Source organism: Eucalyptus grandis, chromosome 5 (assembly GCF_016545825.1).
Source record: "Eucalyptus grandis isolate ANBG69807.140 chromosome 5, ASM1654582v1, whole genome shotgun sequence".
Lineage (NCBI taxonomy): Eukaryota > Viridiplantae > Streptophyta > Magnoliopsida > Myrtales > Myrtaceae > Eucalyptus > Eucalyptus grandis.
This window is the reverse complement of record NC_052616.1, coordinates 48,785,820-48,810,922: the sequence shown is the minus strand read 5'-3', so window position 1 is coordinate 48,810,922 and position 25,103 is coordinate 48,785,820. Positions and strand designations below refer to the sequence as shown.

At 37.7% G+C, this 25,103-nt stretch overlaps 1 protein-coding gene across 2 annotated transcripts; it reads right to left on the bottom strand.

Moving 5' to 3' along the window:
- Positions 1-6,485: 6,485 nt before the first annotated feature.
- LOC104447265 (zingipain-2) lies at positions 6,486-22,665 on the bottom strand. Of its 2 annotated transcripts, none has more exons than XM_039312578.1 (2): positions 22,188-22,665; positions 6,486-7,301 (listed from the first exon to the last, which is right to left on the bottom strand). In XM_039312578.1, the coding sequence occupies exons 1-2, from the start codon at positions 22,627-22,629 to the stop codon at positions 6,721-6,723; spliced, it is 1,023 nt and encodes a 340-aa protein (XP_039168512.1). In that variant the 5' UTR covers positions 22,630-22,665; the 3' UTR covers positions 6,486-6,720. The 2 variants fall into 2 exon arrangements, with proteins under 2 accessions (XP_039168512.1, XP_010059331.1); XM_010061029.3 differs by lacking the exon at positions 6,486-7,301 and adding an exon at positions 21,215-22,023.
- Between the last annotated feature and the right edge of the window lie 2,438 nt (positions 22,666-25,103).

Genomic DNA, 25,103 nt, shown 5'->3' with positions numbered 1-25,103 from the left:
ATGGTTGAGTGAAGTCTCAGGCTCTATTCGTTTCGCGAAAAATAATTTCCAGGTAAACATTTTCTGGATTTTCCAGCATTCGTTTAACGGAAAATGAATTCCTTAAGGAAAATATTTTTCATAAAAGGAAAAAAATCTTCTTATGGGAAAATGTTTTCCACTTTTGAAAAGTGAAAAACATTTTCCTCACTTATCTCTCTTATCTTACACCTCTACAAATCCTCATTTCCTCCTCCCATTTCTTCCTCTTCTTTCTTTTTTATTTGAATTATTTTTAATTCTTTTTCTTTTAATTCGAATTATTTTTAATTTCCTTTTTCTTTTCTTTTCTTTTTCTTTTCTTTTTTTCTTTTTCTTTTTCTTTTTGTTTCTTTTCTTTGTTTCTCATCTTCTTCTTTCTTGGCTAGTTGTTGGCCGTTGCTCTCGAGCTCATCGATCTCAAGCTTGTGCTTTGCATTCTTGCTTATCATTTTCTTTATTTACTCTACCTTGCAATTGTACATTGCTCAAGCAAAGGTTCTACATACTTTGCTTCTTTTTTCTTTTGTTTATTAGAAGACAAAAGACGCATGGGAAGAATATGCCACTCAACTGGAGGACTCTCATTAGGGCTGTACATGCTTTGCTTCTTTTCTCTTTTGCTTCTTTTTAAAAATGAACGTTTGGCGACAATGAGGGAACAAAGACATGAAGTAAGTTTGCCTGGATTTAAAGGACAATTCATATTTGATGGATTTATAGGTCGGTAAGTGATGTGTGCTTAAGTGGTGAAGTCTTAGAAAATATTTTCCATACCGAATACCGGAAACTATTTTCCGAAACATTTTCAGGTTTTAGTTGAACACTAGATTGTCATTTTCCTAGAAAATGACCTCTGCGAAAATATTTTTTTGGAAATAGCTCATTTTCCGCAAAATGAACGGATCCTTAGGCTCCGTTTGTGGTTTGTTCGTTTCACAAAATATTTAACGTTTCCAAAAAATGTTTTCCAAGAAGTCATTTTTCAAAAAAATGATTATATTTTTCAGTATTATGCTAAAATCCGAAAATGGAGTAGAAAATATTTTCCACTGTTCGGTATTTGATTTTATTTTTTGGGAAAAACTACTAAAAAATCGAATTTTAATTTTTTTAATCGACTAAATTTTTTTAATCTTAATTCTTATATATTTTTTAAAAATTGAATTTTAATTTTTCATATTTAAAAGTCTAATTTTTATTATTTTAAAATTTTTCTTTTTTCTTTTGTTTTTGTTTTTCCTTTTTCTTTTCCTTACTCCTTCCTCCACCGCCACGTGCCTCGGCGACGGCTGATTGCCTAGTGACTGACCAAGACTCAGATCAACGAGCTTGAGGCTCGGTTGATCCATGCGAGCCCGAGCTCTGCCAAGGCTAGTGAGCCTGAGCTCCACCGAACTGGGCGAGCTCGAGCCTTGCCATTGCCAAATTTGGCCTCGTGTGAGGTTGAGCCTTGCCCGCCTCACCACAGGCCAGCGAAGAGTTCAGGTTCGCCTGGTTCGGCGGAGCTTGGGCACACTCCTTTTCTACCTTGACGACTCCTAGTGGATTGTCTTTGCTCTGTTGCACAAACAAAAATTAGAAAGAACGACACAGGACTTGTTAGAATTAACTTTCATATGTTCATGGTCAAGTCAGATGCATCCTCAATATGAAAAGCCTTCGCCAAAGCCACACTGTTTTGAGTGAAAGAAATGTAAAATTACATGCGGATAATGAAGTAATGGATTTTGGTTCCTCTCGACCGGGGTACGAGGACTCCATCGCTATACCTTATTTGCCAGTGGGTGGGGGTACCACCCACATTACGTGCCATTCTGATGTACCCTTGCTCTCCCCGACTGGATTTTCTTGCCAGCGTATCATTTTCTCATCGTGGAATGTCGTCTGCCAGCCAAAATCAGATTTAGACAAAATGATGACAACTGTGGTGAAATTTGGAACTCGACTCATGTGAAATTCGATCGGTCTAAGTGATATTTTTGGTGGGGAGGCAAAAAAAATTTACCCTGAGAAGGAATAAGTCAAATCAGCTCAATATGGGCTTTCTTCGTATCTGGGATGAGCCACCAAATTATCCATTTCCATTATTATCGGAGAAGGAATCGTCAACTATGCCGGTCATCTTTTCTTCATTTTATGATAGAGTAAAATTCTTTTTTTTTCTTTCTCATTTATTTTTTTTCCTGATTTCTGCTTCAGTTAAAGTCCGTTTTTCACATATTCCAGTAGTCATTGTATGTAAAAATAACCTTTGTGAGACAAACCATATTTTCCTAAAAGTTTAAATTATTAGAACGTGGGCAGTCAATGTATTTATAGCATGCGATTTAAGAGGATAATTGCGGAAAAGGAAAATAGACAGAATAATGAGAACAACGAGTACGAGAAAATTGAAGAGTGTAGGGATTTAAATCCTTGACCCGTGCTTTGATATTAGAGGTTTGTCTTATACCGTGTTAGACAAATCATCTTAAAAGTTCGAATCGTTAGAAAATGGGCCAGCAATGGTATTTTATAGTATATGACTTGACAATGTTGATATACGGTAATTATAACAACACAATTTGAATTTACATCGATAAAGTGAAGACCTAAGTTTGTGCGTTGCTGCATTTTATGCATTCCGAGAAGGCTTGAAATCAATAAAAAGTCATGACATGTGCTTATATGCTTGCATAATTTGCAAATTTTGAGGAATATGACAATTACCGAAGGCTATTAGTTGAAAGATTTATCAAGTAGAAATAATCTCCTGCTTTAAACTTGCATCCTATATTGAAATATCGTGTACGAATTTTTTTTTCTGAACTCGATTTAGCAAAAAGGTATATGACGTTACCGATTGAGACATACATGAAATGATGAGGATGATATTCAAAGTGAATTTGATGGTGTGCAACAGCATTAATCTACTCGTAGCCCCGTAATTTCATGAATAACTGCAAAACAAAAAGCTCTGGGGTAAATGTATCTCGATTTCAAGTGCCCATGATCAAAGGTAAATATATCTCAATGATAAGTAAATGATTCGAATGTTAAAAGAAAAACAGAGAGAAAAGAAAGAGTGTCTATGCATTATGTTTGGCAGGTATGTAGTTTACAGATTCTCAACTATTTGTTGTGAAATTATGATAAAAATGAACTAAGATAAAAAAAATAATCATTTAATGTGTGAAATATAATGAACCGTGAATTGACAAAATGAATAGAGATGTATCGAATTGATGGTTTCCAAAATGACTACCCATTATTTGCTTACAATTCGGTATTTCATCGATTTAACCCAACAGATACATATCGTTAAGATCGAGTGTCATAAAATGTCGATAACCATGTCCCGAGCATTGCTTGTATCTATCCAGTGCTTGTAGTTCAAATTTTGCTTAATCCCAAATTTAACTCCTAATTCCAAAAACTTTTCTGATTGGAAGAATCAAGGGCATAAGCACTTACCCGGGCATTGCAAATTAAAGTAAATTTGGCTTGGTGAGGCATCTAATGTGAGTATGTGGAATCTTTTTCTTCTTCTCCTTCCACTTCTCATTCTTCTCCTCCTCCTTCCCTCTATTCACTGGGCGAAATGCTCTTTCTCCCTTTCTCCCCTTTTATCTCGCGATGGTCTTCTCTTTCTTTTTCTTCTTGTGGGCCCCGTCCTTTGACTAGATCAAAATATTCTTCTTCTTCTCCTCCTCCTTCTCCTCCCTATTCACCAGGCGAAGTGCTCTTTCTCCCTTTCTTTCCTTTTATCTCACGATGATCTTCCTTTTCTTTTTATTTTTCTTCTTGTGGGCCCCATCATTAACTAGATAAAAAATTACACATGTAGAGATTTTAAAGAATTAATATCTGAAAAATCCTAAATTAATATATTTATGATAAATTTATTCAAAATTAACTTTTTATAATAATTTTTTTAAAATTAGTACATGTATCAATTTGGTGATGTCAAATCTTTATTTCCCTCAAATTCTCGAATGCCCATTGAGCAAAAGGAGTCGTAAAAGTGCATCGGTTGGACCATGGAAAAATGAGAGATGAGACGGAAAAGTCACGAATTGCACTTGTAGAGCAACATTCCAAAGTTTTAGGAGGTGCTGAGGTGCACATTTTTAAAGGAACTGCGACCGGATCGAAAACCTAAAGACCTCACAAAAGACAAAATGTAAGCAGTTGAAGTCCATGATTTAGGACAGAAAGAAAGATAAAACAAAAAAAAATCTAAATTTCATAAAATAAGTGAATCTGAACATCGGTCTTTCCATAGCCCAGTCGTCGAAGGAGTTGCTGAGATAAAGACATTTTAAAGGAAGTGCATGCTTGGCAAGGACAAGTAGCGCCACAAAAGACAAAACGTAGGTTGGTGAAATCAATAATTCAATTTCAAGGAAAGAGAAAGTTCGAAATTTCAATTAAAATGTCGACATGAAGCAATCATGTATCTTCAAGTGGTTTCAATATTATTTTTACAGATGCCCGCATACTCCAAAAAATAGGATCGAACTAGTTAATGGATGTACACATCGCTACTGCTACATATTGACTCCAAAATAAACTTATAAAACTCAAACATGATGAAGACACTCTACCATAGAGTAAATTCCAGATAAAGACATGAACTGTCCTCATTTTCTCAAATAAGAATTTGAATGAATTTTAACTATTTCTAATAAGAGTTTAATCTCACTAGCTCCTCGGCTAGCAAAATATTCCGACCAAGCATAGATATTTTCATCCAAACACATTTTAAATTTAAATTTAAATTATATTAGATTAAAAATATGAAAAGATAAAAGTTATTTAAAAAAAAAAACAAAAATACAGGCGAGAGGGTTATTAAATAAAATAAAAAATTAAATGAAGGCTTCTTCGACTTCTTTTATTAAAAAAATAGAAATTAGAAATTATATTAGGAAAATACAATTTCTTGTCTTTTATTGTAATTAGTCCCCAAGCTTGGTTGCATGTTGATTGGTTGGTTCGTCTAAATTGCATGTTTAAATTCAATTTTGCATGTGAATGATTAGATACACGTTAGAAGCTCGATGCGTGTCTTTCGGTGGGCAATTTAGAAGTTAATTAGAGTTTAGTTAGGGTTGATTATCTTATCCTAATGTTTTGCTAACGCAAATGGCGATGAATGTTTATTGGATTCATAGTTGTGGTATTGGGGAAAATCGAAACGCATGTTTGCCTTCAAAGCCAATCCTGAGGCAATTGGGGATTGAATGAACTTTGGTGATTGCTTACTTTGATTTATGACATATTCTAATTGATGATGAATGAATGGACGAGAAGCGACATCTCGAGAGATGGCCGATAGCTCGATGATTGAAGGCCAACCCATGGCGGTCCAAGGCAGATGTAGCCTAGTTTAGCTTAGTTCAGTATGGTTAGACTCACAACTTTAGGCCCTAATTAGATTAGACTTTAAACAAGACTAAGAATCACTCTTTTAGAATAATGGTTATTTAGCTTAGGTTAGTCTAATCATGGATTAAAATTAGTAGAGTTAGGCTCGCCTTAGTCTAGCCCAACTCTTGAAATTAGTTTTTAATGTTAAGCTCACGGGGTTACTGTCCCGTGGCTCATAACAAGGTCGTGTGGTATTCTTTGTCCAATGTTGCATCGGCTTTATTTTCTCATACTTTACTCAGAAGTTGTCAATTTGCTTGAGTGTTTACCAATCTAGCTGCTTTCAATATCTAGATGTTTACTTATCGCGCCACTTTATAATAAATTGAGTGTTATTTCCTTTTCTTGAATAGGTTAGGGTTAGTTTAGAATCCTAATGAAAACAAAGATGTTTGCATGCTCATATAGCGGCTTTGAAAGACCTTTTTGGATTTAAATCAACATAACCAACAGTGTATGATCACTTAGACTAAACAACCAGCTAGTTTGGTACCGAAAAGATATTAATAGTAACATTAATGTAATCAATTCCCTATGCTTAGAAGATCTAGTTGCATAGGAATTGAGAATCTCTAGTTGCATAAGAATTGAGACAACGCTCTCGAATCTTAATTGGGTTCTAACTAACCCCAACAGGCTAATAATGACTCCTACACATACTTGGGTTGTTAAAGAATGTTAAAATGAGAAATTCAAATGTCTCGCGAAGTATGAGCTTAGGAAATCCCGTAATTAAACCGATGGCCTATGGGCTCGCCTTTTAAGCAATACCTATAGACTTTTCTTCTTTTTTTTGCCTCAACGCATGTCACAGAAAATTTAGGTCACAACACTTACCATTAAATTATCTTCTCAATATCTTCATCATCATCATTATTATATTAAAGATTTTGGCCATATATGAGGAGTATTTCACATAATAGTATTATTATTTGTTTTTCGAATCTAATCTAACTAATTCCAAGGATTAAAATGAAATATCAAAATCTAATTAATATGAGATTATTATAGGTATGAGAAATTTATATAAGGGGTTAGAACTCATGATAAGGTGACGTTAATAATTTAATATTGGGTAATTGTACTGATGGCATCAAGATCTTTCCAAAACGGGGAATTAATATGTGATCCTCCACATAACTTAGTGGCTACATAATTGCCTCCTTACAAGTACCACACTATATAGCTAAAAAATGAAGACAGACAGACGAATATATAATTAGGAGAAAAGGAGCAACTCGTAGGCTCACGATGGTCGTACTTTGTGTATCTATCTTTTAATTATTCTCATGCAATAGGATAAGAAGCTTGCGATGCGAGCCCGCATAATCCGTAAGAACTTTCACCACCTCTTTGAATCCTCATGTAACCATCTTCACCCCAACTCTCGCCCCAGGAGTTTCGGATCTTCCAGAACTTTCCTTCCTCACTCGTCCCATACCCGACCACAACGACTGCATGGTCCAGCTGCTCGCCACAATCCCCATTGAACACTCCGCCGATGTAGTGTCGGAACTCCTGCCCACCTCCGGCGATTCCGACCGAGACCGGCTGCTGTGCAACTGCCTTCAGGAGCTCGTCCTCACCAGGCTGCACGTCTGCAAAATCCGTGATCTCCGCCACCTGTTGGGCCGCTTTCGTTGAGTCACAAGTCCCGTCCATCTCTTGGTACGTGTATGTATCCTCAGAGGTGATTCCTTGGTTTTGGATGATGTACTGGAAAGCATCGTCAGGAAGACCGCCCTCGCAGCCATTGTTTTTGGTATCGCAATCGATTAGTTGTTGTTCGGACAGTACCGGCAGTTTACCGCTTTTGATCTGCGTGATTCCTTCTACTGCTGCGACTGCTGAGAATGCCCAACAGGATCCTGAATTAACAATTTTTGCCCAAAAAAATGCGTTTGGTAAATTTGTTCCAGGAATAAAAAATGGTTTGGTAAATTTTATTCTTTTTTTTGTTTCTTTTAATTTTTTATTTTATTTTTCATTTTCTCATTTCTTTTTTTTTTTTCTTCTTTCGGCCGGTCCTCGGCCTCCGGCGACCGGCCGACGGGGCCAACAGCCTCGCCCAGCCACGGCGAGGCTCGCCGTGGTTGGGCGAGGCTCGGCGACGCTCCGGCGAGGTCGCCAACCCTCGACGGCGTCGCCGGCCCTCGACGGCGTCGCCGACCCTCGACGGCCGGTCGCCGGCCATGGCCGAGGCCGGCGACCGGCCAAAAAAAAAAAAGAAGAAAAGAAGAAGAAAAGAGAAGAGAGAGAAGAAGAGAAGTGTTTCTTCAAAATCATTTCTGGAACAAGAAGTAAGTTTTTTTTGTTTCAATTTTGTTCCAGGAACAAAAAAACAAAAAAAGTGTTCAGAAACAGAAATAAGAAGTGTTTCCATGCAGGCCCTTAGTATAACACGTTTTCCAAAATATTCATAAATAACTAAGAGTAGATGCTCGATCTCATTTTTTATGCAACAATAGTGCCATTTCTTAACTCATACTAAATATAATTCATATTACTTTCAAAGTATGAATTTACATACTCAAAAAAGAGATGGTACACTTACCTGGAAATGCCTATGATTAAACAACAAAGATTACTCGAACCGTCGAACTCGCAATCCTATCAAATAGGCGAAAAATGATGTTAAAATTAAGTAAAACACTACCTTAACTATAACTCAGCTAAACTAAGCTTAAATGCTAATAAAACTACTCAAACGCACTCACAAATCACTCGTCCAAAGCCATTATTCAAAGTCATTTGCAATGCGAAGTTTGAGAGTTGAACTTGATCGCACTGCAACTTTTTCACCAAATTGTATTTAAAGCGAACTTATAGTCAAAAGAAATATCTTTCGAAATACTAGAAAACCCATAACTTGGCTGACCCAAAATCGAGTCAAAAACCAACAAAACTTGAGATGGAAAACTGCTGGTTGCTATTGTCCATCACGCATGTACAACTTCAAAATTTTGTTTTGAACAAAATGTAAGCTTAAATCGAGTTCCGTAAAGTCCTACAACTCCATAGCACTCTAAACTATCAAAACCAACAATTTCTTAGCTCAACAACTTCAAAATTTTACTTCGTAGTTCAAACTTTGCTTAATCCCAAATTTAACTCCTAATTCCAAAAACTTTTCCGATTGGAAGAATCAAGGGCATAAGCACTTACCCGGGCATTGCGAATTAAAGTAAATTTGGCTTGGCAAGGCGTCTAATGCAAGCATGTTGAATCTTTTTCTTCTTCTCCTCCTGCTTCTTCTTCTCCTTCTGCTTCTCGTACTTCTCCTCCTACATCCCTCTATTCACGGGGCGAAGTGCTCTTTCTCCCATTCTTCCCGTTTATCTCGCAATGGTCTTCTCTTTCTTTTTCTTCTTGTGGGCCCCATCCTTTGACTAGATCAAAATATTCTTCTTCTTCTTCTTCTTTTCTTCCTCCTCTCCTTCTCCTCCCTCTATTCACGGGGCAAAGTGCTCTTTCTCCCTTTCTTTCCTTTTATCTCGCGATGATCTTCCTTTTCTTTTTCTTTTTCTTCTTGTGGGCCCCATCATTGACTAGATCAAAAATTACATGTGTAGAGATTTTAAAGAGTTAATATCCGAAAAATTTTCAAATTAATATATTTATGATAATTTTATTCAAAATTAATTTTTATCATAGATTTTTAAATCAATACATGTATCAATTTGGTGATGTCAAATCTTTATTTCCCTCATCGAGCAAAAGGAGTTGTACAAAGTGCGCCGGCTGGACCGTGGAAAAACGAGAGATAAGACGGAAAAGTTACTAATTGCACTTGCAGAGCAGCATTCCAAAGTTTTAGGAGGTGCTGAGGTCTAGAAGACCCCACAAAAGACCAAATGTAAGCAGGTGAAGTCCATGATTTAAGACAGAAAGAAAGATAAAAAAATCAAAATTTCATAAAATAAGTGAATCTGAACATCGGTCTTTCCACAGCCCAGTCGTCAAGAATTGCCAAGATAAAGACATTTTAAAGGAAGTGCACGTTTGGCAAGGACAAGTAGTGCCACACAAGACAAAATGTAGGTCGGTGAAGTCAATAATTCAGTTTAAAAAGAAAGAGAAAGTTCGAAATTTCAATTAAAATGTGGACATGAAGCAATCTTTTATCTTCAAGTGGTTTCAATATTATTTTTACAGATGCCCGCATACTCCAAAATAGGATCGAACTAATTAATGGATGTACGCATAGCTACTGCTACATATCGGCTCCAAAATAAACTTATAAAACTCAAACATGATGAGGACACTCTACCATAGAGTAAATTCCAAATAAAGACATGAATTTCCTCGTTTTCTCAAATAAGAACTTGAATGAATTATAACTATTTCAAATAAGAGTTTAATCTCGCTAGCTCGTCAGCTAGCAAAATATTCCGACCAAGCAGAGATATTTTCATCCAAACACATTTTTAATTTAAATTTTAATTAAATTAGATTAAAAATATGAAAAGATAAAAGTTACTTTTTCAAAAAAAGTAAAAATACAGGTGAGAGGTTATTAAATAAAATTTAAAAAAAATGAAGACTTTTTTGACTCCTTTTATTAAAAAAAATGGAAATTAGAAATTGGATTAGGAAAATGCAATTTCTTGTCTTTTATTGTAATTAGTCCCCAAGCTTGGTTGCATGTTGATTGGTTGGTTCGTCTAAATTACATGTTTAAATTCAATTTCGCATGTGAATGATTAGATACACGTTAGAACCTCGATTCATGTCTTTCGGTGGGCAGTTTGGAAGGTAATTAGAGTTTAGTTAGGTTGATTATCTTATCCTAATGCTATGCTAACGCAAATGGCAATTAATGATTATTGAATTCATAGTTGTGGTATTGGGGAAAATCGAAACGCATGTTTGCCTTCAAAGCCGATCCTGAGGCAATTGGGGATTGACTGAACTTTGGTGATTGCTTACTTTGATTTATGACATATTCTGATTGATGTTGAATGAATGGACGAGAAGCGACATCTCGAGAGACGGCTGATAGCTCGATGATTGAAGGCCAACCCATGGCGGTCCAAGGCAGATGTAGCCTAGTTTAGCTTGGTTTAGTATGGTTAGACTCACAACTTTAGGCCCTAATTAGATTAGACTTTAAACAAGACTAAGAATCACTCTTTTAGAATAATGGTTATTTAGCTTAGGTTAGTCTAATAATGGATTAAAATCGGTAGAGTTAGGCTCGCCTTAGTCTAGCCCAACTTTTGGATTTATTTTTTAATGTTAAGCTCACAGGGTTACTGTCCCGAGACTCATAACGAGGTCATGTGGTATTCTTTGTTCAATATTGCATCGGCTTTATTTTCTCATACTTTACTCAGAAGTTGTCAGTTTGCTTGAGTGTTTACCAATATGGTTGCTTTCAATATATGGATGTTTACTTATCGCACCACTTTATAATAAATTGAGTGTTATTTCCTTTTCTAGAATAGGTTAGGGTTAGTTTAGAATCTTAATGAAAACAAAGATGTTTGCATGCTCATATAGCAGCTTTGAAAGACCTTTTTGGATTTTAATCAACATAACCAACAGTGTATGATCAGTTAGACTAAACAACCAGCTAGTTAGGTACCGAAAAGATACTAATAGTAACATTAATGTAATCAAGTCTCTATGCTTAGAAGATCTAGTTGTTGGAGAAATCTCTCTAGAGTGTTTTGAAGCTGACAAAACGTTTCTATCAGTCTAGTCTGGAAGCTGTGCAGACCCTTGTACTTAGAGTCTGAAGACTTTCAGATCACCAGACTCAAGACTCAAGACTCAAGACTATTCTCATTGACAGTTTCTAATCCAGTGACGAAGGCGATCCAGAGCTAAAGTGTTTGGTTAAGGATTTGGTCTTATCGACTGGAGAAGATCTCTTGGCTGGATTTGATACAACGGATTAATTATTCGAAATCAAGATTGTTTGAAGATCCGATGATTGACGAAATATTCTTGGAATGTTCTATTCTTAGAAACCAAGATCCCAATTGTATGGGCGAACAGGATTGATGGGCTATCGACATGTTCCTTTAATAGCTCGAATGACCTTCTTAATTGATTCTGTCCAACAGGAAAATTGGAAGAATTCCTTTGGTAAGTGCCAACGGGTATGATGGCATAAAGGAGTATAAAAAGAAGACGTTCCAGTTATTCTAGTAATTGCTCGATAGAGAAATTCCAGAGTCTGAAGCTCCTTGATTATTAGTCGATTCATATTGAGCGAAACTATACACACAAAGAGAGTCTATACTTAGTGATACCTTGAGAGAGTGTGGTAGATCTTCTACACCAAGAAATCAAGGAAGAACAGTGCTGTAATATCTCTTTGTTCATAGTGGAATCCAGCCAGTGGGCTGTCAGAACAGAAGAGTAGACATAGGCTTGAAATAAGCCGAATCACTATAAATCTCGTGTTCATTTTTCTCTTCCCTACTCTCAGTCTTACTTTGATCATTGTTTGTTTATTGACAAGGAAAAATTGTCTCATTTTTATCAACTGTCTAGTATTGTGCGATTATCATTAGAAATTACTCATTATACCTATTCACCCCCCTCTAGGTACTTATACTAGCCATATCAATTGGTATCAGAGCTCGTGTACTCACTTTATTTGAAGTGTTTTACTTCAGAGTAAAAGATCAATGGCTGGTATGCTAGCTCCAGGGCTAGTGGAAGGTCAAAGCAATACCAGACCTCCTTACTTTGATGGAAAGGACTACAACATCTGGAAAAACAAAATGAAAGCATTTCTTCGATCAAAGGATCCTCTGGAATGGGACGTTGTAGAAAAATGAATATCCGTCTCAGAAAGAGGGAAAGAAACTGTTGAGACAAGCGGAATGTCTCAGGAAGAGATAATCAAGAGACAAACTCTTGATGCAAAAGCTATATATTCTTTATATTGTGCCTTGTCACCTACTGAATATAACAGAATATCTTCTTGTGTTACAGCAAAAGAAGTGGGATAGGTTACATATCACCTATGAAGGAACCGATCGAGTAAAAGAGACTAGAATCAACATCCTTCTCGGTCAATATGAAGCCTTCAAAATGAGACACGGAGAATCTATAACCGACATGTTTAGCCGTTTTACGAAATTGTAAATGGTCTTGAAAATCAAGGACAACCAATTTCTGATCCCATGAAGGTAAACAAGCTACTGCGTGGACTCTCCAAGGATTGGAATCACATAAAGACTTCAATAAGAGAGACGCAAAGAATCATGCCACTATCTGTCGATGAGCTGGTTGGAACTCTTCAGTCTTATGAAGTGGAACGAATTAACGAAGACGAAGATCCAAAAGGTAAGAAATCCATTGCATTAAAATCAAATGATGATTCTGATGCTACAGATTCTGAAGATGATATGGACGATGAGGAGCTTGCTCTCATGATAAGAAGATTCAGAAAGCTGAATAGAAAAGGAAGAAGATTCAATTCAAAGAAACAAAGCTTTCAAAGACAACAGACCAAGTATGTTGATGATGATGAATCAAACAAAGATATAGTTTGCTTTGAATGTAAGAAAAATGGACACATCAGACCCAACTGTCCCCTTCTAAAGAAGAAGAAAGGAAAAGCTGAAAAGCCTCGAAAGGCTCTCAAAGCCGAAACCTGGAGTGATACAAAGTGTGAAGGAAGTGATGATGAATATGCCAATTTGTGTCTGATGGCACAATCAGACTCAGACTCAAACTTTGAATCAGACTCAGACAGTGAATTTGAGGTAAGTAGTTTTACAATTCCTGTCAAGGTTTCTAAGTATATTGATGAGTTGTGTTTTAGTCTTAAGATTTCTCTTAAAAGGATTTCCGAACTTAAAAAAGAAAACGATGTTCTAAAACAACAGGAAAATGTGTTGAAAGAAAGAGTTAAATGTTTAGACATGAGTGTTTCTACTCTTAAAGAAAGTGAAGAAAATCTTTTGAAAGAAAATGCTCTTTTAAAAATTGACTCATCAAATATTTCAAAGAAATTTTCAATAGGGTCCGAGAAACTTGAAAAAAATCTTTCAGCTTAAAGACCTTATTTCAATAAGTCTGGTTTAGGTATGACTACAGAAACTATTCCCTTGATTGATTTTCCTAAAGTAAAAGAAAGAATCAAGCAAAGACCCTCAAGAGAGGCCTACAAAAATCATTTCAAGAAGGTTTTTGAAAAGTCTGTAAGTCGAAATGCTCTCAGGTGTTCAAAATGCAATAGCCCGGATCACTTTGAAAAAGAGTGTCCTATGGTTTGGAAACTCGTTAAGAAAACATTGGCTAATACTGTTTATCTTACTAACACCAATGGACCCAAGAAAATATGGGTTCTAAAGAAAATTTGAGATTCTCTTTTAAATGCAAGTCTCCATCAAAGAAAATGTAAAGTGGTATTTGGACAGTGGATGCTCAAGACATATGACAGGATACTCAAATTGCTTTATAAAGCTCGTTCAAGTAAATGGTGGAAAATTCTCATTTGATGGAAACAGTAAAGGAAGAATTGTGAGATTTGGAACTGTGAAAATTGGAAATCTCACAATAAGTAATGTTTCCCTAGTAGAATGACTCAATTATAATCTTCTCAGCATAAGCCAACTATGTGATACTGGGTTTAAGATCTTCTTTCAAGAAGGAATATGCTCGGAATCGGTAAAGACTCTACTCGGTCTTTTATGGGTCGAAGGCATGGAAATATCTATCTTACGGATGTGAAACCGGATGAATCGCAATGCTTAATTTCAATTCAAGATGGAGCAAGCTTGTGGCACAGAAAGCTTGGTCACATCAATATGAAGCAGATAGCCAAAATCTCATCAAAGCAGCTTGTTCGTGGTCTACCCAATTTATCATACCAAAAGTCTTATCTATGCACTCCATGTATATTGGGAAAGCGAGTAAGAAATTCATTTAAGCCAATAAATCATGTCTCTACTAATCATGTACTGCAGCTCTACGCATATGGATCTTTTCGGACCAACCAAAACCCGAGCATTGGAGGTAAGAAATATTGCCTGATAATCGTGGACGATTACTCCCGATTTACTTGGGTATATTTCCTTGCAAGTAAGTCTGAAACCTTCTCGTATTTTGAAAAATTTGCTAAAAATGTTCAAAATGAAAAAGAATATGTTATTTCAAGTATAAGAACAGACCATGGAGGTGAATTTGAAAATCAAGATTTTACAAAATTTTATGATGAATCTGGCTTCAAGCATGTGTTCTCCTCTCCATACACTCCTCAGCAAAATGGAGTTGTGGAAAGAAAGAATAGATCTCTTCAAGAAATGGCTAGAACTCTTTTAATTGAAAGTAAGATTTCTTCACAATTTTGGGATGAATCTGTTTCAACAGCGTGCTATATCATAAATAGAGTCTTTTTAAGACCTATTCTAGATAAAAAAAAAAAACCCCTTATGAGTTATTCAAAGGTAAGAAGCCTATTGTTTCGTACTTTCATATGTTCGGTTGCAAATGCTTTATATTGAAAAATGCAAAAGATCGAGTTGGTAAGTTTGAAGAAAGATCATATGAAGGCATCTTCCTTGGATATTCTACATCAAACAAAGCCTACAGAGTCTATAACAAGAAGAGTCAATCAGTGGAGGAATCAATGAATGTTAAATTTCAAGATTCAATGCAAAATGAATTCAGTCAGACTCAACATGAAGAATCTGAACCTGCTCCAGACTCTTCAAAGTTTACATCTCAAGAAGCATCTCAGACTCTGGAAGACCAGCATCAAGTTGTTCGTGAAGATTCAAGTAAAGAAAGAGATCATCAATCAGACAGATCAACCAGTAATTGGAAGCATAAGTCCAGTCATCCCAAAGATCTCATTATTGGCAAAATTAATGAAGGAATTCGCACCATATCCAAAAGGTGTGAAGAGTCTAGTCTTTGTGGCACTTGTTTCTCAAATAGAACCCAAAAGCATAGAAGAAGCTTTATCGGATGAAAGCTGGATTGAAGCTATGCAAGAAGAGCTCAGACAATTCAGTATCAATGATGTTTGGGAATTGACTCCTAAACCAAAAGGTAAATCTGTTATTGGAGCTAAATGGGTATTCAGAAACAAGATAAACGAGAAAGGAAAAGTCGTAAGAAACAAAGCAAGACTCGTGGCCAAGGGCTATACACAAGAAGAGGGGATAGACTATGATGAGACCTACGCTCCAGTAGCAAGGTTAAAAGCTATTCGATTATTGCTTGTTTTTTCTTGTTATAAAAATTTCAGGTTATTCCAAATGGACGTCAAAAGTGCCTTCCTGAATGGATTTATCCATGAGGAAGTTTATGTGGAACAACCACCAGGGTTTGAAGACCCAAAGAAACCCGGACTCGGTCTTGGTGAAAAAGGCCTTGTATGGTTTAAAGCAAGCACCTCGAGCTTGGTACGACGACTAAGTAAGTTTTTAATACATAATGGTTTTGTCAAAGGTAAAGTAGATACTACTCTATTTATCAAAAAGGAAAACAAAAGCTTTCTACTTGTTCAAATATATGTGGATGATATTATTTTTGGATCCTTTAATGAAAGTCTGTGTAAGAAATTCTCTAAGTCTACGCAGGATGAGTTTGAAATGAGTATGATGGGAGAGTTAACCTTCTTTCTTGGCATTCAAGTAAAACAATTGAAGGGAAGGAACTTTTATTCATCAAGAAAAATATGCTAATGATCTTGTCAAAAGGTTTGGACTGGAAAAGTGCAAAAAGACCGACATACCAATGTCAAGTTCTTTGAAGATAGACAAAGATGAAGAAGGGAAGAAAGTTGATCAAAAGCTGTACAGGAGTATCATCGGTTCACTTCTTTATCTTACTGCCTCTAGACCTGACATTTTGTTGAGTGTGTGCATCTGTGCTAGGTTTCAATCAGACCCTAGAGAATCTCATCTCAGTGCTGCGAAACGGATTATTAAATACATTGCTTCATCTTCAAGCATCGGTCTTTGGTATCCTAAGAAGGCAGACTTTAATCTTCTTGGATATTCGAGACCTTGAATCTAGCCGGTTGCGAGTTGATAGAAAAAGCACCTCGGGAACTTGCCAATTGCTTGGAACAGGACGGTGTCTTGGTTTTCAAGGAAACAAAACACTGTGGCTCTCTCTACAACAGAAGCAGAGTATGTAGCTCTTGGAAGTTGTTGTTCGCAAATTCTGTAGATAAAACAACAGCTACAAGACTTTGGAATTGAAGACTCATGCAATGAGATTAGATGTGACAGCACTAGCGCAATCAATCTTACTAAAAATCCAATCCTTCACTCAAGGGCAAAGCATATAGAGATTCGCCATCACTTCATTAGAGATCATGTACAAAATGGAGAAATCTCGATTCAATTTGTTGAGTCAAAGAGCCAACTAGCGGATATATTCACAAAGCCTTTGGAGAAGAATCAATTCGACATCATCCGTTCCAAACTCAACATTTTGAAGCTTGAGGAAATCAAAGTCTAGAGACTCTCAAACTCTCAGACTCAAACACTCACGGCTATAGACTGTAAGTTGTTTTAATATTCAATCTCGAAAAGGTACGATCATTCGTTCAGTTATATTTGATTTATCTTTAATTTCTGAGAAAAACGGAATCTCATCTTTTCAAAAAGATAACCTTTATTAAAAAGGCAGTTATCGTTTTTAAAAAGGGACGACTGTTCACTTTCCTTTGTGTCGATTGGTTTTTTCTTTTTTAACTGGGTTATATACAGTAAGTTGTCTTCTTCGCTTAACTCCAAAACCCTAAAAAGGCATTCTCCTCCCAATCCTGTCTCGATTTCGTGTTCATCTTCGAGAAAGTTGTCATCCTTTCTTGGGAAAGCGAGTCAAGGAATCTTTCAACGACAAGAAACGATGTCTTCTTCTAGAAGGTCTTCAAGAATCGCAAGCGGGGGACCACGAGAGAATGAGGGAGGGTCCTACCCATTTCGATCTCACTGAGGAAGAAGAGTTACCGAGACAGCAACAGAGCCCGATTCACTCTCAGCCACGTCAATCTCCATTATCTACCCCCACAGAGTGTGGATCAACTACCACAGGAAGAAATAATCGAGGAAGCAGACCCTGTAAGAGTCCAAAAACCCTCTTTTATTTATAAGCTCTATCGTGCTTTGAAAAGCTTAGGTACACCACTAAACTATGTGGATGCCTTCCTTAAAGACAAAGGGTATAAAAATGAGTATATCTTTTTGCGACGGATGGAGGATTTGGGAATTGCTTCCAAAGGAAAGGCTGATGAAGCACTTGCGAACATTCCAAGTGACCCTCGTGTAGGGGGATTTAATTCGACTGACGGGAATGACCATGATAAATTGTTTAGAGAATTCCAACCCAGGATGGGTGTTGCTGCGAAAGTGAAGGGAAAAAGAACGAAGTTGTTCAAATCAAAGGAACAGGAGGATCTGTTCTTCAAATTGTTGAAACAGGGGGTAATAAACCCCAGGAGCGTTGATTTTGATTTTCTGGATGCCATCAATGTGAACTTGAAGGAGAAGTTCAACCTGCTTCAACTAGAGCAATTTTGCTCTGACACCACAGACGGTTATGCACAATTGACAGCATATTTCTATTCGAATCTTAGCTTTTTAGATGCAAATAAAATATTCTTCAGTGTTCGAGACCAAGACTATGAGGTAGATGTGGACATGTTGGCAGACATAATTGGAGTTGAAAGAGGACGATATCAACCGATCAAGGTTTCAATCGCTCGTACCACACTGGAACTTGTCAAAGACAGGAGTACAGAAGGAAGAGTTACCTACACAAGAATGAATGCCATCAACATCTTACTGCACAAAATCGTGATCAACTGTCTCAAGCCAAAATCAACATCCAAGACAGGACGTGTCTAATTCCGAGACGAAATTGATGTACGCGATCAATTCGGGAAGAAGTTCTCTCTTCCTCACACCATTCTCTTCCACATGTACGAGCAATGGTGAAGGATAAGGGCCAGTTGCCTTACTCAAGTCTTGTGACTAAGATCTTCAGACACTTGAACATTGAACCTCCACAGACTCTTTGTGTTCGACCATGCGACAAAATGGTGGTGGGTTTGAAAATGCTAACAAAAATGCGTCTGAAAGAACTTGATAAGGCAATGGAGAAGTTCAAAGTGAAAACTCCAGTTAAATCTCATCCAGTCTCTTCTATGTCGAAAAGGAAAAGGAAGGAGCCCATGGGTACTTCATCCAAAAAGAAAAGAGCTCTAATCTTAGAGGATGAAGATGAAGAGGATGAACTCACTATCTTTGCCTTGGCATTGAAAAGACTCAGTCGTTCTGTATCCGAATCAATGGAACGATAGGAGAAAGGAAAAGAAGCAGAGAAACAAGAACAGAGAGAAGCAGAGGAAAAAGAAGAGAAAGAAAAAGAAGAAGAGGAGAAAGAAGTTGAAGAAGAAGAAGAAGCAATCAAAGAAAAGTCTGCAAATGAAGCTGGAGAGAAAGGGAATCAAGATTCTACTGAGCATGACCATCACTCTTCCCCAAATGAGGCCTTAGAAACAGGGAGAGATGACGAGCAAGGAAGGACTACACCATATCCTGATCACAGTGAATGTGTGAGCAAATGCTAGCAAGCAAATCCAGAAGATATTCAGGCTTCTCAAATGCCTGAAGAAGGACATGACACCTCAACGCCAAATTTGCGCGATTACACCGAAGTTCCATCGTCTGCCTTCACTCCATCTAATAGAGCAAATGCTAGCACGCAGACGAACAATACAGCAGATTTTCGTCGTATCCTTGATCTTCTTCTGGCAATGCAGGGTCAAATATATGCTTTGGAATGTGAACTTCAAGTCCTGAAGAATTCTGGACAAGCATCTTCTGTTACCCTGTGGGATCAAATGCAAGACCTCGCTCTTCAAATTCAAGCAAATGCCAAAGGAGTAGAGGTGGCACATCTACGGGAAGACTTGAAGAGGCTGGAAGGCGTCGTACAGTCGATGGAAGATTTCCAGATTGTGCGCGTTCCCAAGCAGACTTGACTCTTTCTCACATTTTTAATGATGACAAAAAGGGGGAGAATTGCCAGCTTTGAACTGAATTGAACTTTGATTTTGAATATCTGCTTGTTTGGATATTTATTTTTTAGTATGACTTGGGTGTGGTGGACTTGGTGAATTTAACTGACTTGAGTGTGTGGATTTGAAATTGACTGTTGCATTATCAAATGTTATTGTATGGCTTTACTCATGAAAGACTAACCTATTTTCTGTGGATGCAGAGTCTAGTTGAGTTATTAATCTTTATGAGATATCCATACTGCTTGAGTAATGTTTTTGCAGGTCAAAGTCATTCAAATCTACAGGAAAGTTTTGTCACCATCAAAAAGGGGGAGATTGTTGGAGAAATCTCTTTAAAGTGTTTTGAAGCTGACAAAACGTTTCTATCAATCTAGTCTAGAAGCTGTGCCGACCCTTGTACTTAGAGTCTGAAGACTTTTAGATCACCAGACTCAGCACACAAGACTCAAGACTCAAGACTATTCTCATTGACAGTTTCTAATCCAGTGACGAAGGCGATCTAGAGCTAAAGTGTTTGGTTAAGGATTTGGTCTTATCGACTGGAAAAGATCTCTTGGCTGGATTTGATACAACGGATTAATTATTCGAAATCAAGATCGTTTGAAGATCCGATGATTGACAAAATATTCTTGGAAGGTTCTATTCTTGGAAACCAAGATCCTGATTGTATGGGCGAACGGGATTGATAGGCTATCGACATGTTCCTTTAATAGCTCGAATGACCTTCTTAATTGATTACCGTCCAACGGGAAGATTGGAAGAATTCCTTTGGTAAGTGCCAACGGGTATGATGGCATAAAGGAGTATAAAAAGAAGACGTTCCAGTTATTCTAGTAAGTGCTCGATAGAGAAATTCCAGAGTCTGAAGCTCCTTGATTATTAGTCGATTCATATTGAGCGAAACTAAACACACAAAGAGAGTCTATACTTAGTGATACCTTGAGAGAGTGTGGTAAATCTTCTACACCAAGAAATCAAGGAAGAACAATGCTGTAATATCTCTTTGTTCATAGTGCAATCCAGCTAGTGGGCTGTCAGTGCATAAGAGTGGACGTAGGCTTGAAATAAGCCGAACCACTATAAACCTCGTGTTCAATTTTCTCTTCCCTACTCTCAGTCTTACTTTGATCATTGTTTGTTTATTGACGAGGAAAAATTGTCTCATTTCTATCAACTGTCTAGTATTGTGCGATTATCATTAGAAATTACTCGTTATACCTATTCACCCCCCCTCTAGGTACTTATACTAGCCATATCACTAGTTGCATAGGAATTGAGAATCTCTAGTTGCATAAGAATTGAGACAACGCTCTCACATCTTAATTGGGTTCTAGCTAACCCCAACAGGCTAATAACGACTCCTACACATACTTGGGTTGTTAAAGAATGTTAAAATGAGAAATTCAAATTTCGAGCGAGGTATGAGCTTAGGAAATTCCGTAATTAAACCGATGGCCTATGGCTCGCCTTTTAAGCAATACCTATAGACCTTTTTCTTTTTCTTTTTTTGCCTCAACGCATGTCATGGAAAATTTAGGTCACAACACTTACCGTTAAATTATCTTCTTAATATCTTCATCATCATCACTATTATATTAAAGATTTTGGCCATAAATGAGGAGTATTTCACATAAGAGTATTATTATTTGTTTTTTGAATCTAATCTAAGTAATTCCAAGGATTAAAATGAAATATCAAAATCTAATTAATATTAGATTATAGGTATGAGAAAGTTATATGAGGGGTTAGAACTCATGATAAGGTGACGTTAATAATTTAATATTGGGTAATTGTGCTGATGGCATCAAGATCTTTCCAAAACGGAGAATTAATATGTGATCCTCCACATAACTTAGTGGCTACATAATTGCCTCCTTACAAGTACCATACTCTATAGCTAAACAATGAAGACAGACACAAGAATATATAATTAGGAGAAAAGGAGCAACTCGTAGTCTCACGATGGTCGTACTTTGTGTATGTATCTTTTAATTATTCTCATGCAATCGGATAAGAAGCATGCGATGCGAGCCCGCATAATCCGTAAGAACTTTCGCCACCTCTTTGAATCCTCATGTAACCATCTTCACCCCAACTCTCGCCCCAGGAGTTTCGGATCTTCCAGAACTTTCCTTCCTCACTCGTCCCATACCCGACCACAACGACTGCATGGTTCAGCTTCTCGCCACAATCCCCGTTGAACACTCCGCCCACATAGTGTCGGAACTCCTGCCCACTTCCGGCGATTCTGACCGAGACCGGCTGCTGTGCAACTGCCTTCAGGAGCTCGTCCTCACCAGGCTGCACTTCTGCAAAATCCGTGATCTGCGCCACCTGTTGGGCCTCTTTCGTTGAGTCACAAATCCCGTCCATCTCTTGGTACGTGTATGTATCCTCAGAGGTGATTCCTTGGTTTTGGATGATGTACCGGAAAGCATCGACAGTAAGACCGCCCTCGCAGCCATTGTTTTCAGTATCGCAATCGATTAGTTGTTGCTCGGATAGTACTGGCAGTTTACCGCTTTTGATCTGCGTGATTCCTTCTACTGCTGCGACTGCTGAGAATGCCCAACAGGATCCTGCATTCATAAAATTTGTCGACATGGTAAATACAAAGTATTTTTCACATTTTGTTACCGTTGGTATCTGAATTCTCGACAAAGCTAGGCTCCAAAAGTTATTTCTAAATAGAAGTCAAACTTGATATCACAATCGGATGCATACAGGACGTTTAGATTCTTACCACATTGGCCTTGGTCCTTGATTGGATTTGCGGCGCCTTTCTCCACCCAATCGATGCTCTCAGGAACATCCCCACTCGGATATTGTTGGCTCAATGACGCATTTCTGCGGGACTTCACTTGCTTGGACGCCAAGTATCCCGTGTGGCTCTGAATGAATTCGTCATCAGTCAAGTCCGAGAATTGGTTGATGCCTAACTTGAAAGTCCGATTCCCGGATGCATTGAAATCCTCAATGAACTGCAAGTGTTTCTTGAAAATCGCCCGGCGTTTCTCCTTCTCCTCTTGGTCCTTGTATGTCCGACCATATTTGGCCATCCATTGCTCGTGCTGCTCGGCAATGTTGGATTCATGCAATGTGCGTACTGAAGTGGCATGCCATGCCCAAGCGTTAAGAATTAGAGCAAGGGCAACGATGAATTCACTCTTGAGAGAAAATGCCATTGCACAATTGTAAGTGGGAGTGTGTTTCTCAGTGTAATACTAAGAAGTGGATGATAAGATACCTGCGCTGGACATGAATATATATAGAGTCTTGCTTGTGATAGCCGTACTGCATAAGGCATGCAAAAAGTCTACGTTAATTGTAAGGTGGAAATTTTGGTTCCATACTCTGCGGATATACAGCTAACAAAGCCGTTCTTGTCCGAACATGCGAAACTTTAGGGACAGCCGTGGAGAGCACGAGTGCTTCCTGTACATCATCCACCACCACCACATTGGATAACCGGTGCTGTACTAGAATTTATCAGATTGCCTCAATCAACTCACACCGTGTCATTCTCCCCCCCATAATCTCCTCCGTGATATCTTCAGTGGGATTCATATCTAGCAAGTCGTGCTGTTTTGAGCACTCCATTTCTTTATTCTTTTCTTTTTTAACCCCATTTTTCTGCCGTTTTAAGCACTCCAATCCTCCATTTCTCCTTTTGCAAAAGTCTGGAAAATGTCACATGTCGATTATTGTGACCACCTTGGGAATTGACATGTCGACATATGTTTTGTTTTGTTTTGTTTTGTTTTTGGGTCACAGACATGTCTTTTGTTGAGACGCGTCTGATTTCTATTTTTTCCCCGATGCCTTCGACCTTTCTGTCGCATTATAGAACCTGTCCAACTTTCTGCTTTTTCCTGAATGCGTCTCCAGATCGGTCGCGAGGGAGAGATCCTCAAAAGGAGAGAGATGCGCGCATAGAAAAGTACCGATCAAGCTCGGCTTAGTTCCAATCAAACTCTTTTACAGGAATTAGGCCCTATTGAATTTGCCTGTGACATTAATACAGGAGCTTTGACGTACGGTAATTAATACACTCAGTTAAATCTAACAATACTTGTAATATGCATGTGACAATCTATCTTGCCTTTTCAATTGTTAATTAACAAATGAATTATTAGATGCACATTGTGCGAATACTTTAAAATTAGTCTCAAATGCCATCATTTTTTTAAATAATGGCTGAAGTAAATTGTTTCAAATACGGATTTGAAATGTCAAAATTATCTCAAATAATGAGAAAATTACCAAAAATGTCTTAAACCTATTCATTTAGTCTTAAACTTATTTTTTTAGTCAATTAAGTCATAAATCTTTTTCCAGTTCAATCATTCCGGCCAAAATTGGCTGATTGTTGGTAGCACCGACAACAATTTTTTAATAATATATTTTTTTCAAATTATTTTATTAATTATTTAATCTTTTTTCCTTCTTTTTTTCCTCCTCCCTCCTTCCTTTGGCTCCGATGACCGGCCAAAGGGAAGGGATGGCTAGTCGCCGAACTAAGGTAGCCGTGCAAGCTTGCCCAGCCACTAGCGATGCGAGCCCTTGCCGAATCCGATGAGTGCTCGTCTCACTAGACCTAGCAACGACAAGGCCCCCTCGTTGGATCTAGCAAGGGATTGCCTTGCCAATGGCTGGGCCAAAAATCGCAGGCAAACCCTCGCCAGACCCGGGGATAGTGAGGGCTTTCCTCGTTAGTGGTTGGGCGAACTCACCCGGCTACCTTAGTCTGGCGACTAGTTAGCCCTTCCTTTTGGTCGGTCGCCGAAGCCAAAGGAAGAGGGAGGGAGAAAGAAGGAGGGGGAGGAGAAAAGAATATATAAAAAATTAATAAAATAATTTGAAAAATAAAATATTATTAAAAAAAATTATCGCTAGTCTTAGGTCAACGGCCATCTCGGCGCCAACCGGCCAATATTGGTCGAAAAGACTGAACTAGCATAATTGCAAAAAATTTAGGACTCAATTGGTAAAAAACATAAGTTTATGACTAAATTTGCATAGTTGCAATAAATTTATGACTTTTTTGGTAATTTTCTCCTCAAATAAGAGATTTTGATCGGCTAGTGACTACTTCGGCTATCAAAGAAGGGTTATGTTAGTCAAAAAAATTATAACTATGTTTTTCAACTTCTTTGATTTTTTTTATATCCTTTTTCTTTTTTTCTTTTCTCGTTGACCCTCGTCTGAGTCCGGCGACTTCCGCCACAGCCAGTGGAGGGAAGAGAGAAAAAGAAAAACAGAAAAAAGAAAAAGAAAATTAAAAAAAGTACAAGACGAAAATGATCCGGTATTGCCACTCAAACGGAACCGACAATTTCAGCTGATTTGACTCGCGAAAATGACGGTTCTCAACAAATGCTTCATAATCGAGCTCTTCCGTCAAGTTGCAAAATGCATACAAAGTCCTATTGATGAACTCATTCATGATTATTTCTCTTGCACGAGACTTTGTACGAATGGAGAATCAAATACCTTATTTTGTTCTCAAAAACTTGTTTGCGGCGACCAATGTTCCGTAAGGAACCAACTCGTGGGTGATCTTGCCTTCAGTTTCTTCCGGTGTTTTGGATTTTCCCGACAATGGCGAGGGAAGTGCGTGCCTAAACAAAAACGTGTATTTACTAGATACATTTCGTCT